The sequence below is a fragment of the Ammodytes marinus genome (assembly GCF_949987685.1).
Source record: "Ammodytes marinus genome assembly, chromosome: 19".
Classification (NCBI taxonomy): domain Eukaryota; kingdom Metazoa; phylum Chordata; class Actinopteri; order Uranoscopiformes; family Ammodytidae; genus Ammodytes; species Ammodytes marinus.
Window position 1 is genome coordinate 8,979,382 of NC_137223.1, and position 15,714 is coordinate 8,995,095.

The window sequence follows — 15,714 nt, forward strand, 5'->3', positions numbered from 1 at the left end:
TCAAAGAACCCCCTCCATCTCAGGGTATTTACGAGAGACATTTAAATCCTAATACATGTTCTGTTTATTCATTGAGATATTTTGCCATTAGGCCTATAGGGTTTTTTTTTTCAAATAATATTTTAGTTAAACCTCCTACAAGGAACTTTAAAATCTTTATTATTTACAGTCAAAATTGTTAGACATAACCACATATAAATACATAACCTCATCAGGATGTATCCTGTGGTCTCTCTGCCTGCATGCGCTTGGGATATGGTGTAAAACCACGTTTGTCCAAAGGGGCCGCTAGAATCAAGAAAAACTAAATTCCTGGTAGTGTCTTTAATTAACTGAATTTTCCAAGAGTTTTTATATACTATCTATGGTTTTCCCCTTTATTATACTATCTATGGTTTTCCCACATTAAATGCCAAGAGTTTTTATTTTTAATTCTGTGAGGAAAAACTGTTTAATATTTTTTTAATTATAAATTTATATTTTGCTTGTGGGGAATTTGTCAAAATCAAGGACTCCGAACTTAAAAACAAACCACTATGTATTCCTTTTAAGAAATAACACTCCAAGTCGCCATATTCCTAGAAGAACAGCGCCCTATATAAGGATTATTCAAGCTAAAATGAATTATTATATTTCACATGTACATTATTCTATCTATTATGTTATGGACCTGTTCAAATGAACTCATAGAGGGAAATAAAAGATTTATAAACTCTGACTTTTTAACCATTCTTCTCTTCTAACTTCTTTTTTGTTTGTTTGTTTCACACACACTGAAGTTGTCTGTGAAAATGACATTAATAACAATTGTATGGAGGTGTTCTCAAGATCACAACTTCACTAGTTTCCATCTTGAATTAAGGTTATGTTTTGTCAAATTTTTATTCAAATGTCAAGAAGAAAAAAAGGAAAACCTATATCTATTTTTGCAGAAAGGGTAACCAAGGAGTATACTGTCATGTTGAGTGTACTACTTGAGTATTTCAATGTTCTGCTACTGTATACGTTTACTCTATAGTTTGTACTTTCTACTCAACTACTTTTATTTGATACAATCAGTAAGGCTACTTTGCAGATCCAAATGATTGTTAGGGGCACCAGAACACTTTGCTACAGCCCTGCTGCCCTGACAAAGATACTGTATAGTCATGATTATACTGGACTGATCAGTTCAATTTAGAAGGTATGGCCATCACTCTTGGCCATACGAGATCAAAACTTTCACTTGGGCCTATTTATTTATAAGGGATTGTTACAAAAACTGCCCCCCTCCCCCTCCTACCATAAGACACCATAATCAAAACACCCGTTCTCAGCATTGGCTCACACTCTTTGCCCCTTCACACTCTTTGTCCCTGCAGTTAAAATACATTGGAAAGACAGATATTTCACACCATTTACCTGTAATAATGTACAGAGAAATCTCAAACTGGATTACTGGATATACTGTACTTCAACTTGGTTTAAACAAATTGGTTAGATCTAATTTAATTAAATTTTTGACTTTTTTTCATAGCTGTATGTCTTTGTATAGGAATTCATTATATTTTTAGAATTAGATTTTTTTTGTACTTTTATAGACTACAAAAAAAGTTATAGTTTTTTTATAGGATATAGCTGTTATGTTGTCTCGACATTTAAATCTTTTCATTTGAATGTATTTGTGTTTGGTTTTCTTTTTGGTACTCAGGTCTCACTTGCAAATGAGATGTTGATCTCAATGTGATTTTCTTGATTAGATAAAGTATAGACTAATTGGTGACCCATCATCACTGCAGGAGGTGATGCAGTGCTCCATCCCTCCGCTACCCACATGTATGTTTATGCAGTGCCCTCCGTTTAAACCTGTTTGACGTGGTGTGGTCATGGACATATAAAGAAAGGTGTAGTCCTGTTCCTACACCGGTACCGGACCGGTCCGGGTCTCGAGGATGCGGAGTTTTGTGGATCAATCAGGAGAGACTAGGGCTGTGACGTCACCGCCACTGAGAGGCAGGGAGCGCGCGGGGGCATCATCATCATTCCTCCCCTCCCCATCACATTAGCACAGGCTGGATAGCTGGCTGGCTAACGTCAGCTATGGTCCACCACCACCACATTCATCTCTTTTCTGAAACAATAAAGCACTCATAGGAATGACCGGGCTGACTGAGAGCACGCTTGGAGCATGGGGACTGTACGGCTTTCTTTATACTTTGATCGCGATGGCGCAAAGCAGCGAGGTAAGAGGTCAGGGAGGTTTGCTTGCTACCTAACGGTTATCCTCGGTAAACATGCTAGTTAGTTAGCTTGAGTGTAGGACAACCGGAGACGCCGCAGAGCGAGATTAGCTTCTAACAGCTAATCCATTCCAAACGACCGGGTTTATGGCCACTGAATACTCTATGGCTAGTCATAGTTGTGTTCTGGCGCAGAGTCAAAACAAACCGGAAAATGCTAATAAGCCTGCTGCCTTCTCGTGACCATCCAGCCTTGGTTAGCATCTTTAAATGCATCTTGGAGACGTGAGGTGCAGCCTGCTGCTCTACCTTTAAATGGGCTTTCTCCACATGTGTGTTGTCAAGCATAAAAATAAGATGGAATCAAACGATGCCTCAATACTGGGTGTTTTAGCAAGTTCAGAATTAGCATGCAGTGTGCAGATTGTTTTTTTTTTGTCAAAGGGGAACTGATTTACAAAGAATCTGCTCCCATGTTCCCCCAGTGAGGGTGTTCCGTCACTGATGCCAGGTGCAGGCTTCAGCTGAGAGCACTCAGGAGGATGAGTGGGGCTGGAGAGCACACAGACATCCTGTCAGTGGCAGACGTGGTTAGAGACAGATGGAAAGTGGTAAGAGAAAAATCACGTTAGATGATAGGGTTTTTTTGTTTCGTCTTAACTACAAAAATCTCAAAATCACGAGCATCCTCTCTCCCCACTTTCTGTGTAGACCAGGAAGATAGGCGGAGGCGGCTTTGGGGAGATCTACGAGGTGTTGGATCAGTTGAGCCAGGCCACCGTGGCCTTAAAGGTGGAGTCTGCTCAGCAGCCCAAACAGGTGCTGAAGATGGAGGTGGCCGTGCTGAAGAAGCTCCAGGGTGAGTGATGCTAACCCTCCACCACCTTCTCAGTTACAGAGTAAAGGGACATGTTTATATTACACGGTTTACTCCAAGAATCCGCTTAGATCATCACGCATTGTTCAAAGTGGTTAGGAGATGGATGGCCAATCAATATTTTTCATGGGGGTTAATGTTTTACTTACTGAAAATGTCAAAATTCTTAATAGTTATGTAGTCGGACTGAGATTTGTTTATATTCCAGTTATGAAGGTCATAATAACCTGGTGCAGTTTGAGAAGCTATTTATTTAGTTATTGTTGAACATACAACGGATATTTGGATTTTCCATTAACGAACAACAGTTACAGAAATGTACGTCTTTACTGTCTATGGGAACTGGCCAAGAAAAATTGCAAACGGAGACCCCCTAAATTTTATGATATAAGCAGCGGTAGTGTTTGCTTGACCAATACCCTGTCATGTAATCCTAGTGTTTCAGAATCCAATTGTAGAGCTTGCTAAACCACTTAGCGAATTAGTGAGGTGTTTATACTATCTATAACTCAGCGTACTACTAACTAATGCTGAAATATCCCCACAAGGATTTGAATATATCACAGGATTTCAATGCAACATATGTATAGCTAATGTTTTTTTTTTATGGGGAAAACAGATTTAGCCTTATATGAACAGCATGTGAACACCAGTGCCTTATATACTTACTTAAATATATACTGCACGCATGTATATATTTTTTGAAAGGCAAGGACCACGTGTGCCGCTTCGTGGGCTGTGGCCGAAATGACCGTTTCAACTATGTGGTGATGGAACTCCAGGTAGGATTATTATTAATATATATTTTTAAATGTATTGCAGCCAACACTAAATCTCTCTGCATCTTTTAATGTGACGCTTACTCTACTGCGGATTTTGCTTTTCCGAAGGGGAGGAATCTGGCCGACCTGCGTAGAACCATGGCTCGCGGCACCTTCTCCGTCTCCACAACTCTGAGACTGGGCAAGCAGATCCTCGAGGCCATCGAAAGCATCCACTCTGTGGGCTTCCTGCACCGTGACATTAAACCCGTGGGTGGTGTTTTGAGAAATGTGTTGTCGCTGTATGAGTGCTAAAGTGACATTACTACAGCACAATGCACTTTGACAGTTAACCTCTTGCTTAACTTGAATTTCGTTGTGTTTGTCCCTGTTGTTGTAAACTGTAGTCTAACTTTGCGATGGGAAGACTGGCCAGCACCTGCAGATGCTGCTACATGCTTGATTTCGGACTCGCCCGTCAGTTCACCAACTCCAGCCAGGAAGTCCGCCCAGTAAGTGCTCTCTGTCAACTTCATCAAAGCATCAATTTCAACTTTTTAATTAAAAATCCTACAAGTAACTTGTAGGGGAATTTTGGCTCTTTAGTTGTAATATTATTGGTAAAGATGAATAGTTCATATATGCCTATCTTGTGTGTCTGTCTCTCAGACTCTAGGTCAACCTTGGAGCCTGTTAGGAGACACTTAGGTCAGTTGTATAGATAAAGTCTCATCTCCTTCTACTCCAGAATGTTATGGTTCACCGTGTTCAGCTCTGACCCAAAACATTGGTACGCTTGGTGCCCGAGCCGGGGAGGTGTTAGAGATTTGCGCAAGGTTAATACACAGCTCTAAGCATGAGTCTGGCAAAATTGAAGTGCAAGTCACAAGAGTTGCAGTCCGGTTCTCCTTGGCCAAGTCTGTAATAAATATTGCTTCATAATTCATCCAAGTCTCCTGAAGTATTCTTCCACCTGAGTAGACCTCCAACCTTAACAGAACTTCCTTCACATAACTCAGAAAAAGTTTTAAAATAAAGACTGTCAACTGTTAGTGGTTTGGTCCTGCACAATAACACAACTTAAGTTTATTTATGTTCAAACAAGATGTACACATTTTCACAGCTAATTAAAATTTCCATTAACGTACTGCAATGACTTTGACTCCACCACTGTGTGACCTTTTTGACCCTCGTGTGACATTAACATGTGACTGTCCCAAAGTGCATTTAATACTAAATACAGTTGTCTTTTTATAATAAAAAAAAACGTTCATAGAAATCTCGTAATGTTATTTAGAAGACTTGTTTCCCATTTTATTTGTCTTTCTTATATTATATCGTTCTTCTCTTTCAGCCTCGTCCTGTGGCGGGCTTCAGAGGAACTGTGCGATATGCTTCAATCAATGCTCACAAGAATAAAGTAAGCATGGGGCGCCAAAACGAATTGTTCTATTCAGTCTCATTGTTTTTTTCTCATATTTACATCACCCATGAAATCAATCACTCACACACTTGTACATCTTAATGTGTAGGAAATGGGCCGCCATGATGACCTGTGGTCCCTCTTCTACATGCTGGTTGAGTTCACGGTTGGTCAGCTTCCCTGGAGGAAAATTAAAGACAAAGTATGTTCCTCAGCGTATTAAGTCAGTATGGATTTGTTATTCACAGTGTATGTGTATCTCCATTCCAACTCTGTATTTTTTTTTCGTCCCATTCTCCTCCTACAGGAACAAGTAGGAAACCTAAAAGACACGTACGACCATCGACTCATGCTGAAGCACCTCCCCACAGAGTTTAGCACTTTCCTGGATCACATCTTGACGTTGGACTACTTCACTAAACCAGACTATGAGGTTGGCAATCTCTTTATTTGGCATATTTTGCCTGCACTGTTTTTTTTTTTTTTTTTTTTTTTTTATATCCTCTCAAACCATCAAATGTGATGACTGTGTTCTCTTCCTGACAGCTCCTGACCTCAGTGTTTGACATCGCCATGAAGAGCCACAGCGTGCTGGAGAACGACCCGTACGACTGGGAAAAATGCGACTCGGAAGATATGCTGACCATCACTGCCACGGCAACCACCGCTCAGCAGCTCACCCGCCTCACACCAGCGTACTTGGGGTATTTTATATTTATTTTTTTACGACTAAAGAAATCTCTATCGCACTGCTGCTGCTGACACACCGGCCGTTTGTTCTGCTAACTGCTGTCGGCTTATCGTCGCAGGTTTTTCCGCCGTTTGGAATATATAGCCGCAGCTTTTTTTAGACCTGGTATAGATGTGCAACGGTCAGAGATCCAAGAGAAATTGCCTGCTACTAAATTGTGCTGTGGTAAAACGAGCTGTGCGCTGACCTTGCCTTTCCCTCTCTCTCTCTCTCTCCTCCAATAGCATGGCAAACGCTTCGGTGTTGCCGGGCGAGCTGCAGCGGGAGAACACGGAGGATGTCCTGCAAGGGGAACGCCTCAGCGACGCCGATAACTGCCTGCCCATCCCCACGCCTACCACACCGGGCGCGGACGTATGGGAGGAGATGGACCGCAACCGCAACCAAAAACAGGCCCAGGCCCAGGCCACCATCAGAAAGGTCAGGGCAAATGTAATTTAGTATTACTGCTATATATATATATATTTAATGTTCTCATGTAGGTGCTTCTCTCTTCCAGTGCAGTGAGCTGTAGAGATTGGCTTCAGTGCAGTGATGCAGCAGATTTATGTGCACAAAATGTTCTCCAAACACTACATTTACTTTGCCCAGAGATACGGTAATGGATAGACCTAGTCAGACAGCCTCTATCAGCACATCTACACCTCCTGGGTTTGAATAGGAAATCTACTCCATACCTAAAGAGACTACGAGGAACTTGCAAATGTTCATGAAACAGTAACATTTTTTTTTTTGTATAATTCTTTTTATTTTGTTTTTTTTGTAACAATAATCAAACAAATAAACATTTTTATTTTAATACATAGTTATTTATGCTTTTGCTTGGGTCCGAATCCTCGCCAACTCAGATGAAACCATTCACGGTAGGCAGACCAGAAAAGGCCTGTGTTTCCCAAACTGTACTAAATCCAAGCTAAATTTGCTTCCCCATCGTCCTATTACCATTATTAATCTTACATATATCATCACGATGCATCTTGTGGTCACTCTCGCTCGCTTGCTAAACAACACGAAAAGCGCTAGCAAAGATCTTCTAGAACAGAACAAGAAAGTTCCTCATGTAGTCACATTAAGGAAAGAAAGTACTTGGGACTGCCTATGTGTTGCTACAGCCTTCCTGTCATTCTTTCTCCTCAGGTGGTGAGTGAGGACGAGCACAGTCAGAACCAGGGGAACCAGAGCCCCAACACCGGCTCGGTGCAGAGTTCTCCTAGACGGGTGAGATCAGAGACTATGTTCTTGGATCGCGCTGCGCCGCTGCTCCGGAGAATGAGACACAGCCAGAGCCTGGCGTTTGAAAAGAGGCTCGCCCCCGAACCCAAGCCCACCATCGAACGCTTCCTCGAGGCCTAGTGAGTACTCAAATCAGCACACCTAATATTTACACTTGTGACAGCTTTAAAAAAAAAAAAATCTTGGTAACACTTTACAATAAGGGTACATTAAATCACTGCTAGTAAATGCTTAATAAGCATTAACTAACAGTTTATAACTTCTTATTTTATGCTTAATAAACCTAGACTAATCATTAATTAAAGGTGAAGTAAGCGGTTTATTTATGTTAATATAAGTGTTAGATCGCTCTTTGTTCATACAGTGATCACTTACATAATGTGCGCGTTTCATAAAGCCGATCTCTCAGTCAGCTGCTCTGCATGTAATCGGCAAATAAACTTATTGGAGGATGCCGAAATCTATATCCAACCACAAGAGAGAACGCTACAAACCGACACCCGTCTCACTCATGGTCTCACTGCCGGTGCACGCCAGAGCGACAGATGGGTGAATGTTTATGCGCCTTCAATCGCGTAGCAGGTAAAAATCCTTCCCAATGTCTGTTTTGATGGTTTTTATCATGTTTTATCACACTTATGTATCTGAGATGATGCTAGATAACTCGCTGCTTGAAGACCGCAGTGCATTAATGTGGTGACGTAGGGACGAGCGAGGGGACTGCTAACTGCAGTCACTGGCGGGAAGTTAGCTAAAAGAACCATTCCGCTTACAGCACCTTTAACCGTTGATTGGTTAATGCTGAAATAAGCATTAGTTAGCTTTAAGCGTCTTTGAGTGACCTCCAAAAAAGCGCTATATAAATCTTATCAATTATTAGCATCGTTAATGCTTAATTAACAAGCATTAACAAGGCATTAGTTAATAGCATTAACTAAGTATTAACTAACAGTTAATAAAATGTTCCCTTATTGTAAAGTGTAACCAATTTATTTTGGGGAAACCTACCTTAACCCTTCAAACGTCTTGTTTCAGCTTGGGCAAACAGCGTCCCGTCCTGTCTGAAGTCGGGGAGAAATCCATTCCTGAGCGGAGGAACGGGCTGCAGTCGGCCGCCTGTAACGAGGAACACTCGGGCGAGGCCACCCCCGACCAGGAGGAGGGCGCGGCCAGCAGCGGCTTCGTGGCCGTCAACCTCAGCCCCGTGCCCCAGGAGGGAGACTCTCAGGAGTGGGTCATGCTGGAGCTGGAGCAAGGCAGCGGCTCCGGAGCCACCAGGCCTCCTCCGGCCGAGGACAAGACCGGGAGACAGAAGCCCTCGGAGGCCCAGAACCAGTCGAGTGAGACACCGGAGGGCCAGCACTCAGTGGTGCCCAGCAGTCCCGTCCTGTCGCAGATGGCCATGCCCTGCAACTGGCTGCTGGGCCACAGGAGGCTGCCGGGGATGCTGGGACAAATGCCCTCAATCATCACGGGAAGATCCCAGATGGACCAGGTGCGGGTGACGGAGTATTTCCTTCGTATCCCAACAGTAACTACAGGAATCTAAGCAACTCTCAATTGAAAAAGTCTAAACCTTTAATTGAAATAGACAATTCAGTGTATGATTGAGAAGATACTAGTATATAAAAGATGTCACTCACAAGTCCTATGGACCATAAATAAGGAATGTATGAGTCAAGTTATCTCTTGTTATTGTTAAGCAGCTTTTGAGAATAAATAAATGCGTGTGTGTGTGTAGTCGGAATAATGGATGTTTTACCTGCTCGGTTGCCCCGGAAATGTAGATGTTCAAACATTTTCCTGTTCAGAGCACAAAACGTAGACATACCCCTGTAAAGTGGTAACCTTTTGCTCAAAATATGATGTGATTGATCAAATGTTTGATCTCTTCTCAGTCCTCAAGCTGCGGGCTGCAGTCCCCTGTACAGGAGAGGAGTGAAGCAATACCACTAGAAGCACCATCCGATAAATCTGACAAACTCCCAGAGGAAATCATAAAGGATGGAGGAGGGAGGTTGGAGTTAGCTCCAGTGCCATGCCCCGCCAAAGGCCCCGCCTGTCATCTGACTAACGACAGAGACCCAGAGAGCGATTCAGGTCTCCCCGATCGCTCCTCTGAACCCCATCAGCCTCAGCCTCCTGCCGACACAGCAGGGGGCGCTGTGGAGAGCGCCACAGTCACCGTCTCCTCTTCTCCACCGCCGCCAGTTCTGCTCAGGCAAAGAGACTGTCCCTCGTCCCCCAGGCTGAGTAAAATCCCGGTGCGAGACCCCAGCGCCCCCCTGGACTCTCCCATGAGGGACTTCAACTTGGATAGGCGTCACCGCTGGAGCAGTCCGGTGCCAGGCTCCCCGACGCACTCTCCCTCCCCGTCTCTGTCCTGTGACAACCTGCCCTTCGCTCTGCTGAGAGACCGGCTCTACTCGGAGCGGGCCTCCAGGTCTGACTGCGGAGGAGAAGACCCTCTCTCTCTGTCCTCTTCGTCAGGTAGTAAGAGTAAGATCCCACGTCCACTCAGTGCCACCTTCATACCCGAGCAGCTCCAGAGCAGGTTTCTGCCTCGACCGCCTCCCGGGAAGCCGCCCATCCGCCCGTGTGCGGACAACAGGTATGTGTCAGTGTGAATAAAGTCATTTGTCCCTTTTTGTTAAGAGTTTTAAGAAAGTTTTTTTTATTGTCATGACAGTAAACATTCCGTTATAAATTTTAAAAGATGGAGGCAGCTATTGTAATCCAAAACACTTGTCAAAATCAGTGAGTATCGCCTGACAGCTACCTGTCCATACCACGTGTGCACTGAAAATAAGTCTTCAGTTTATACACAGTGCAGTTAAAGTAAACAAAGGGAGTCGAAGCGAGCGAGAGCTAGCCCGGCAATACTTCTCCAACCAATCAGCTAAAGGCAGCGTTTGTGCCCTAAGTAGAGTAACAACAATTCTATTGGACAGGTAGTTAGTGATGACTGCTGTTGCCAGGCAAGGTGCGTCTGGGGGCAGAGCCTCTGAAGGAGCAGGAAGTTAGGTGGGACTTGTATGATAACTCCACCCTTAAAACATGTTTGCTGTTACACAACAGAAAACAGGCAAACAGCTACTTTGTTAAAAGTATAACGAGAGAGTGGTGAGTTACCTCCCATTAGGACTAATAGATTAAGAAACTCCTTCCTCCCCACCGCCATCTCCTTATTAATGGGAGGCATCGGAGATGGCTGGGGGAAGGGAGACGGGAATTTTGCACACTGTTGTTATTCTTTATTTTATGTTCTTATACCACACAACATGGTGATGTTGCTATTATTATTTATTGATTGCCAGGATCACTGCAGTTAAGGGTGTTTTTCATGTATGTTTCTCGTGGGTTTTTTCTTGCTGCAAAACAAATTGCCCCTCGGGGATAAATAAAGTTGGATGACACAAAAGGCGTTGTAAGCATATCGTTGTTTTTCATTTTTTTTTTGCGTTCTTTTCTCTCCAGGCGCCGGCGGCTGAGAGTGCGCGCCAGCAGCACCAGCGACGCCGACTTCCTGGCCAGCCTGACCCAGCTGATGCAGGACCGCAGTGGGATGCTGTTCAGCCCTCCTCCCCGGCCTCGCAGCTCCTCCTCCCTGCAGCGCTCCCTCAGCTCCTCCCCGTCGCGCCAGGAGCTCCGCGAGGGCCAGGGGGCTCTGCAGCAGGGACGCAGCCGCTCGCCGTCCAGCTTCTCCGGCTCCCCTCCAGCCCGACACGCCCACTCACAACCGGACCGCTCCCCAGCCCAGGGTCTGCTGTGGGGCTCCAGGGGAAGAGGCCCCATCCACGACCTAAAAGCCTCCAGCAGCAAAGGCAAAGTGAACCGATGACTGTATTCAACATTTTGAAACACAAGTGACCCGGATTCGGACGGTGCAACTGTAGCGAGAGAGGGCTGCCTGTTCTGACACATCCAGTCCCTGAAAGCATGTGTAAATAATAATACGGTATTTACTCAAAGGGAATGTACTGTATGTAATGTAAAATGTATGATAAATTGTATTTATTTATTTATTCATTTGTTGGATGTGTCTCTTGAAAAATTACTTGACAAAGTGGCTTGATAACCTTGCAGATGAAACAAACAAAAAAAGGTTGAGAAAAAACCTTAAGATTGCCAATTCTTTACCTCTCATTTCACTCCTCTTAACACTCCATGTAGGCCTAATATGAGACCAAAAAGATAATGTTCAATACTTGAGGGATGTAAAAACGATGCTAATTGTAGATACGTACGTACCATTATGGAAAATGGTATACACCTATAGAAACCATGTACTCACATCAAGAACACTAATAGTAAAATAACACAAGCAGTATACAACATCAGCATTCATGTACAGAACCAGGGCATGCAGCCCCGTATTGGTCTCACTCCTGTAAAACAGCTAGATAACTTCCTGTATGTAACGATGAACTGCTATTTTTTTGGCATATCGCAGTGTAGTAGTGTGCTTTTACTTTGCTAGGAAAATAACTTATCACGCAACAAAAATGCATCAGCATATTAGAATGTACATGTAAAGTGCACTCATACTTCAGTATTGTAAAAGTGCATGAGTTTCATTGCAAACAATGTTTTTTTTTTTTTTTTTTATTTGTGGTTTTCACTAAGACATCTGTATTTTTATTGAAATGCTTCCGATCAAAATGAATCATAATGTAGACCAGCAGCGATGTGCATTTTATTGTTTTTCTTCCATCAAGTAGATGGTAAGAGAAGAAAAACTCATAAAAAAATGGAACGTTTTCATCATGTCTGATTTGTTGTTGCATTTTATTTTTTTATCACGATCCAAATATATATATTGAAATGAGTAAGTTCAATAAATGCCAGAGCTCTAACATATTTCTTCCTGGTAACTCATGCTGTAGTTTTCATTGTGATAAAAAAATAAATGGATACTTGAGGAATTCAGTATTCCACAGATGTTAGCTGTGAACTGATTTCATTATTTACTATCAGTTTCTGGGCAAAAGCTAAGCAGCACTTTCCGTGATCAGATAAATGGTTCAAAACATTCACAGAAGGGCAGTTATCAACACGCTCGAACTCAAGTCACGCCAACGCAGACTGGCATGCCCCCTGAAGAGTAAATGACTCATCAGATTCTATTGAAGCAGCATTCTGTGTCAGACACACGTCTCTGTAAGCACAAGGGACTGCTGACAAGCTGGTGACTGACTGACGGGAGAAATGAAATGAAGGCTCCTCCATCTGTGCAATAATAATATGCTGCCACCAGTTCAGCAGCAGTAAGTGACAGCATGTTGAAAAATATGTGGACAAAGAAGGATTGAATTCTCAACTGAGATTAACGCTAACATTCTCTTTCTAAAACAAACACTGCACAGGTTCATCATTGTTTATGTATGCGAGCAAGTGGATGTATTAGATGAGGAGTGCAATAGTCTAGGTACAGGTAGGTTATGAACCTTGACTGCTACACAAGAAACTAAAACTACAACAAATGGCCAGATGTTGACACTATAAAATACAAAATCACAGGTAAAATGTTCAGTATTTTTCCGAGCACTTAAAGCTATAGTGTGTAACTTATGTTGCCCCAATGAGGAATAACCACAACACTTGCAGCGCATCTACATGAGACTTCAGCATTCCCACATTGATTAGAAGAAGAATCAACAACTGAAACACTTGTTGGGCTTTTTCTTGAGCTCCAGCCATCTTCCCATCAGCCTTATAGTCACAACACAGTTTGGTGGCTATTAAAGGTGAAGTAAGCGGTTTATTTATGTTAATATAAGTGTTAAATCGCTCTTTATTCATACAGTGATCACTTACATAATGTGCGCGTTTCATAAAGCCGATCTCTCAGTCAGCTGCTTTGCATGTAATCGGCAAATAAACTTATTAGAGTATCCCAAAATTTGTATCAAATCAGAAGAGAGAACACCACAACCCATCTGAAGTCTCACTCATAAATACTACTGTACACTCCATGGTCTCACTGCCGGTGCACGCCAGAGCAACAGAAGGGTGAATGTGTATGCGCGGCGCCTACAATGGCGGAGCAGGTAAAAATCCTTCCCAATGTATGTTTTGATGGTTTTTAGCATGTTTAATCACACTTGTGGATCTGAGTTGATGCTAGATAACTCGCTGCTTGAAGACCGCAGTGCATTAATGTGGTGACGTAGGGACGAGCGAGGGGACTGCTAACTGCAGTAACTGACAGGAAGTTAGCTAAAAGAACCATTCCGCTTACTGAACCTTTAAATACAGCATTTTGGAGGGCAAGCTATCAGAAAATAAGTTTGTAAAAGATATAAATACATTTTATTTCAAAATCCCAGGAGTCATTTTAACAAATTATAGCTGTTATTGATTTTTAAAGTTATCTGTAATTTTGTCCCTTGTGCAACATTATTTTGCCATTCTTTAAGATGTTTTCGCTGAGCAGTAACATACAGAGGGTAATGCAATCTTTTAGTAAAAAATGTTTTATTTTAAAGTACATTGACATACATAATTTGTTTAGTCATGGAGGGTAATAAAAAGTAGGACGTTTACTCAACTAATATCAGCGTACAGTAGTTTATAAACATCCAAAAACACGAGACATGGTTAACTTATCTGACGTTACGCATTGGCATTTTAAATGAAAGACAAAAATGGTTGAACCCCTTCAGTCATGGTGTTGGACTAAAAGTGAATCAGGACCTGCCGGTCTAAAAGAGAGGTGCAGACTGTCTGGGGTCGTCTGGCAACACACTGATGGAGTCCTCCGCCTTTCCACACAGCATGCAGAGCATAGTGTACTCCTGCACAACACAAAACAGAACTCACATACCGGTAGCTACATACTAAGAGACATGACCCTCTCAAAAAGCTAATGTTTTCCTCACATTCAAATATTCCAAGCAATGGTCATTCAACCAGTGTTGAGAAACCTTACCTGATATTCATCAACGACCGAGAAAGTGTATTCATGCCTGGCCACGACATGGTCACAGTTTTTACAGACATCTGGAGGGACGAATTGGACAATAACGGAATTGTTTAGAAACATGAATGAGTGATTCTTTCATCTCCACAAACCCTTCTGGCAGGAAACAAAAAAGAACACTTGCCATGTGTTTATCGTCAGGAGTTTACATTATCAGAATGATCTTGAAACAGGATAATCGGGATTATCATCATAAGAGTGACTTGAAAAAGCTGTCTGGCTCGCTAACATACAATCCTATATTGATTTCCTTATTTATGGTGGCTCCACACAAACAAAAAAACACAAGTTCGTTATGATTATTTTTCAAACACACATAAAAACATGTAGCCTATCTGTGATACAATACAATTATCTGTACCTTAACAAAATGTTAGATAAAAAGATTCCGGTATGTTTTGGAGCCATTTTTAGAGTTTTAACAATATTCGCAGTTCTCACGATTGTCAGGATATTATCCCAAATAACAATGATTAAGGCCAGGATAACTGTGACTTGAATCTTTTTAATATCATCCCATGTCACAAACCTTACATGGGCATGTCATGCTGCTATAACAGCCTATAACCCCCTTCTTTAAAAGCCTTTCCACAAGATGATGGAACCTCTCTGCAGGTATTTGGTCTCTTTCAGCCATAAGAGCAAGTTAGGTTGGCCACTGATGCTATATCTGTTAGGCAATAAAGACCTGGGTCACAGCTGACATTCCAGTTTATCCTAAAACAAAAAAGGTGGGACGATGTTCAACAGACACAACTAGGAAGATTGTAACACCTTCGCCGTGACATTATTAATGTTGAAACAGGAACAGCATCTTACCCAAAATGTTGCCACAAAGAAGGATGCCGGCAATGGTTTATTGTTATAAGTTAACCAAAGGACTAAACACAGACCCAGACTACGTACATACACGGTCAGACCTTATATTTTCACTATTTCCTGTATTATCTGTAGGCTATTTTTCATCCACAGCCATGAAAACTGGTTGATAAAAAACAGGAAGAAGAGAGACTCACGGTCATATGTGACAATCTCCTCTCCGTCTTCCTCCTCAGTGGCTTTGTTGCTGATGAGCACAAAGTCCCTCTGGTGACAGTGTGCACAGGCCAGGTAGTTCATCAGGTAAGAGCCATTCTCCAGACAAGTGTTTCCCTAAAGGCAGGAAATACAATGTTTTATTAGCATCACATTCACCTCTGTTTGACTTCTCAACCCTAACCCATTATACTAGGCGTTATAGTGCAGCATAGTTTAAGGAGGGTTGGGTCACCTAATTCTAACTAGTATAGTATAATGTTACTCTCGTGGCTAGCTGTTAACTCTAATCTAATGTTATGAACTGGCTCTAAAATGAACTCGTATCAGTAACTAAGCGTATGTGCGTCAAAACAAAAAGCCTTATATTTCAGTGTGCTTCACTTACCCGGTCTGGATATTCTTTCTGCACACAGCCGTTACACATTTTCAC

The 15,714-nt window shown here is 42.4% G+C and overlaps 2 protein-coding genes across 3 annotated transcripts; one reads left to right on the plus strand and one right to left on the minus strand.

The window, feature by feature from the left end:
• Positions 1-1,918: 1,918 nt before the first annotated feature.
• Positions 1,919-12,108, plus strand: ttbk2b (tau tubulin kinase 2b). 2 transcript variants are annotated; one of them, XM_080047807.1, is made up of 15 exons: positions 1,919-2,222; positions 2,705-2,830; positions 2,931-3,078; positions 3,805-3,878; positions 3,987-4,127; positions 4,265-4,369; positions 5,212-5,277; positions 5,390-5,482; positions 5,588-5,713; positions 5,827-5,984; positions 6,256-6,451; positions 7,169-7,383; positions 8,300-8,795; positions 9,163-9,875; positions 10,742-12,108. In XM_080047807.1, the coding sequence occupies exons 2-15, from the start codon at positions 2,762-2,764 to the stop codon at positions 11,103-11,105; spliced, it is 2,964 nt and encodes a 987-aa protein (XP_079903933.1). In that variant the 5' UTR covers positions 1,919-2,222; positions 2,705-2,761; the 3' UTR covers positions 11,106-12,108. The 2 variants fall into 2 exon arrangements, with proteins under 2 accessions (XP_079903933.1, XP_079903934.1); XM_080047808.1 differs by having other exon boundaries at positions 8,300-8,759.
• A 1,627-nt stretch (positions 12,109-13,735) lies between these two features.
• On the minus strand, positions 13,736-15,708 carry churc1 (churchill domain containing 1; the record flags this gene model as incomplete). Its single annotated transcript, XM_080048038.1, has 4 exons — positions 13,736-14,061; positions 14,196-14,266; positions 15,263-15,398; positions 15,670-15,708. 4 exons carry the CDS (start codon positions 15,706-15,708, stop codon positions 13,969-13,971), a joined length of 339 nt encoding a protein of 112 aa, XP_079904164.1. The 3' UTR covers positions 13,736-13,968.
• Between the last annotated feature and the right edge of the window lie 6 nt (positions 15,709-15,714).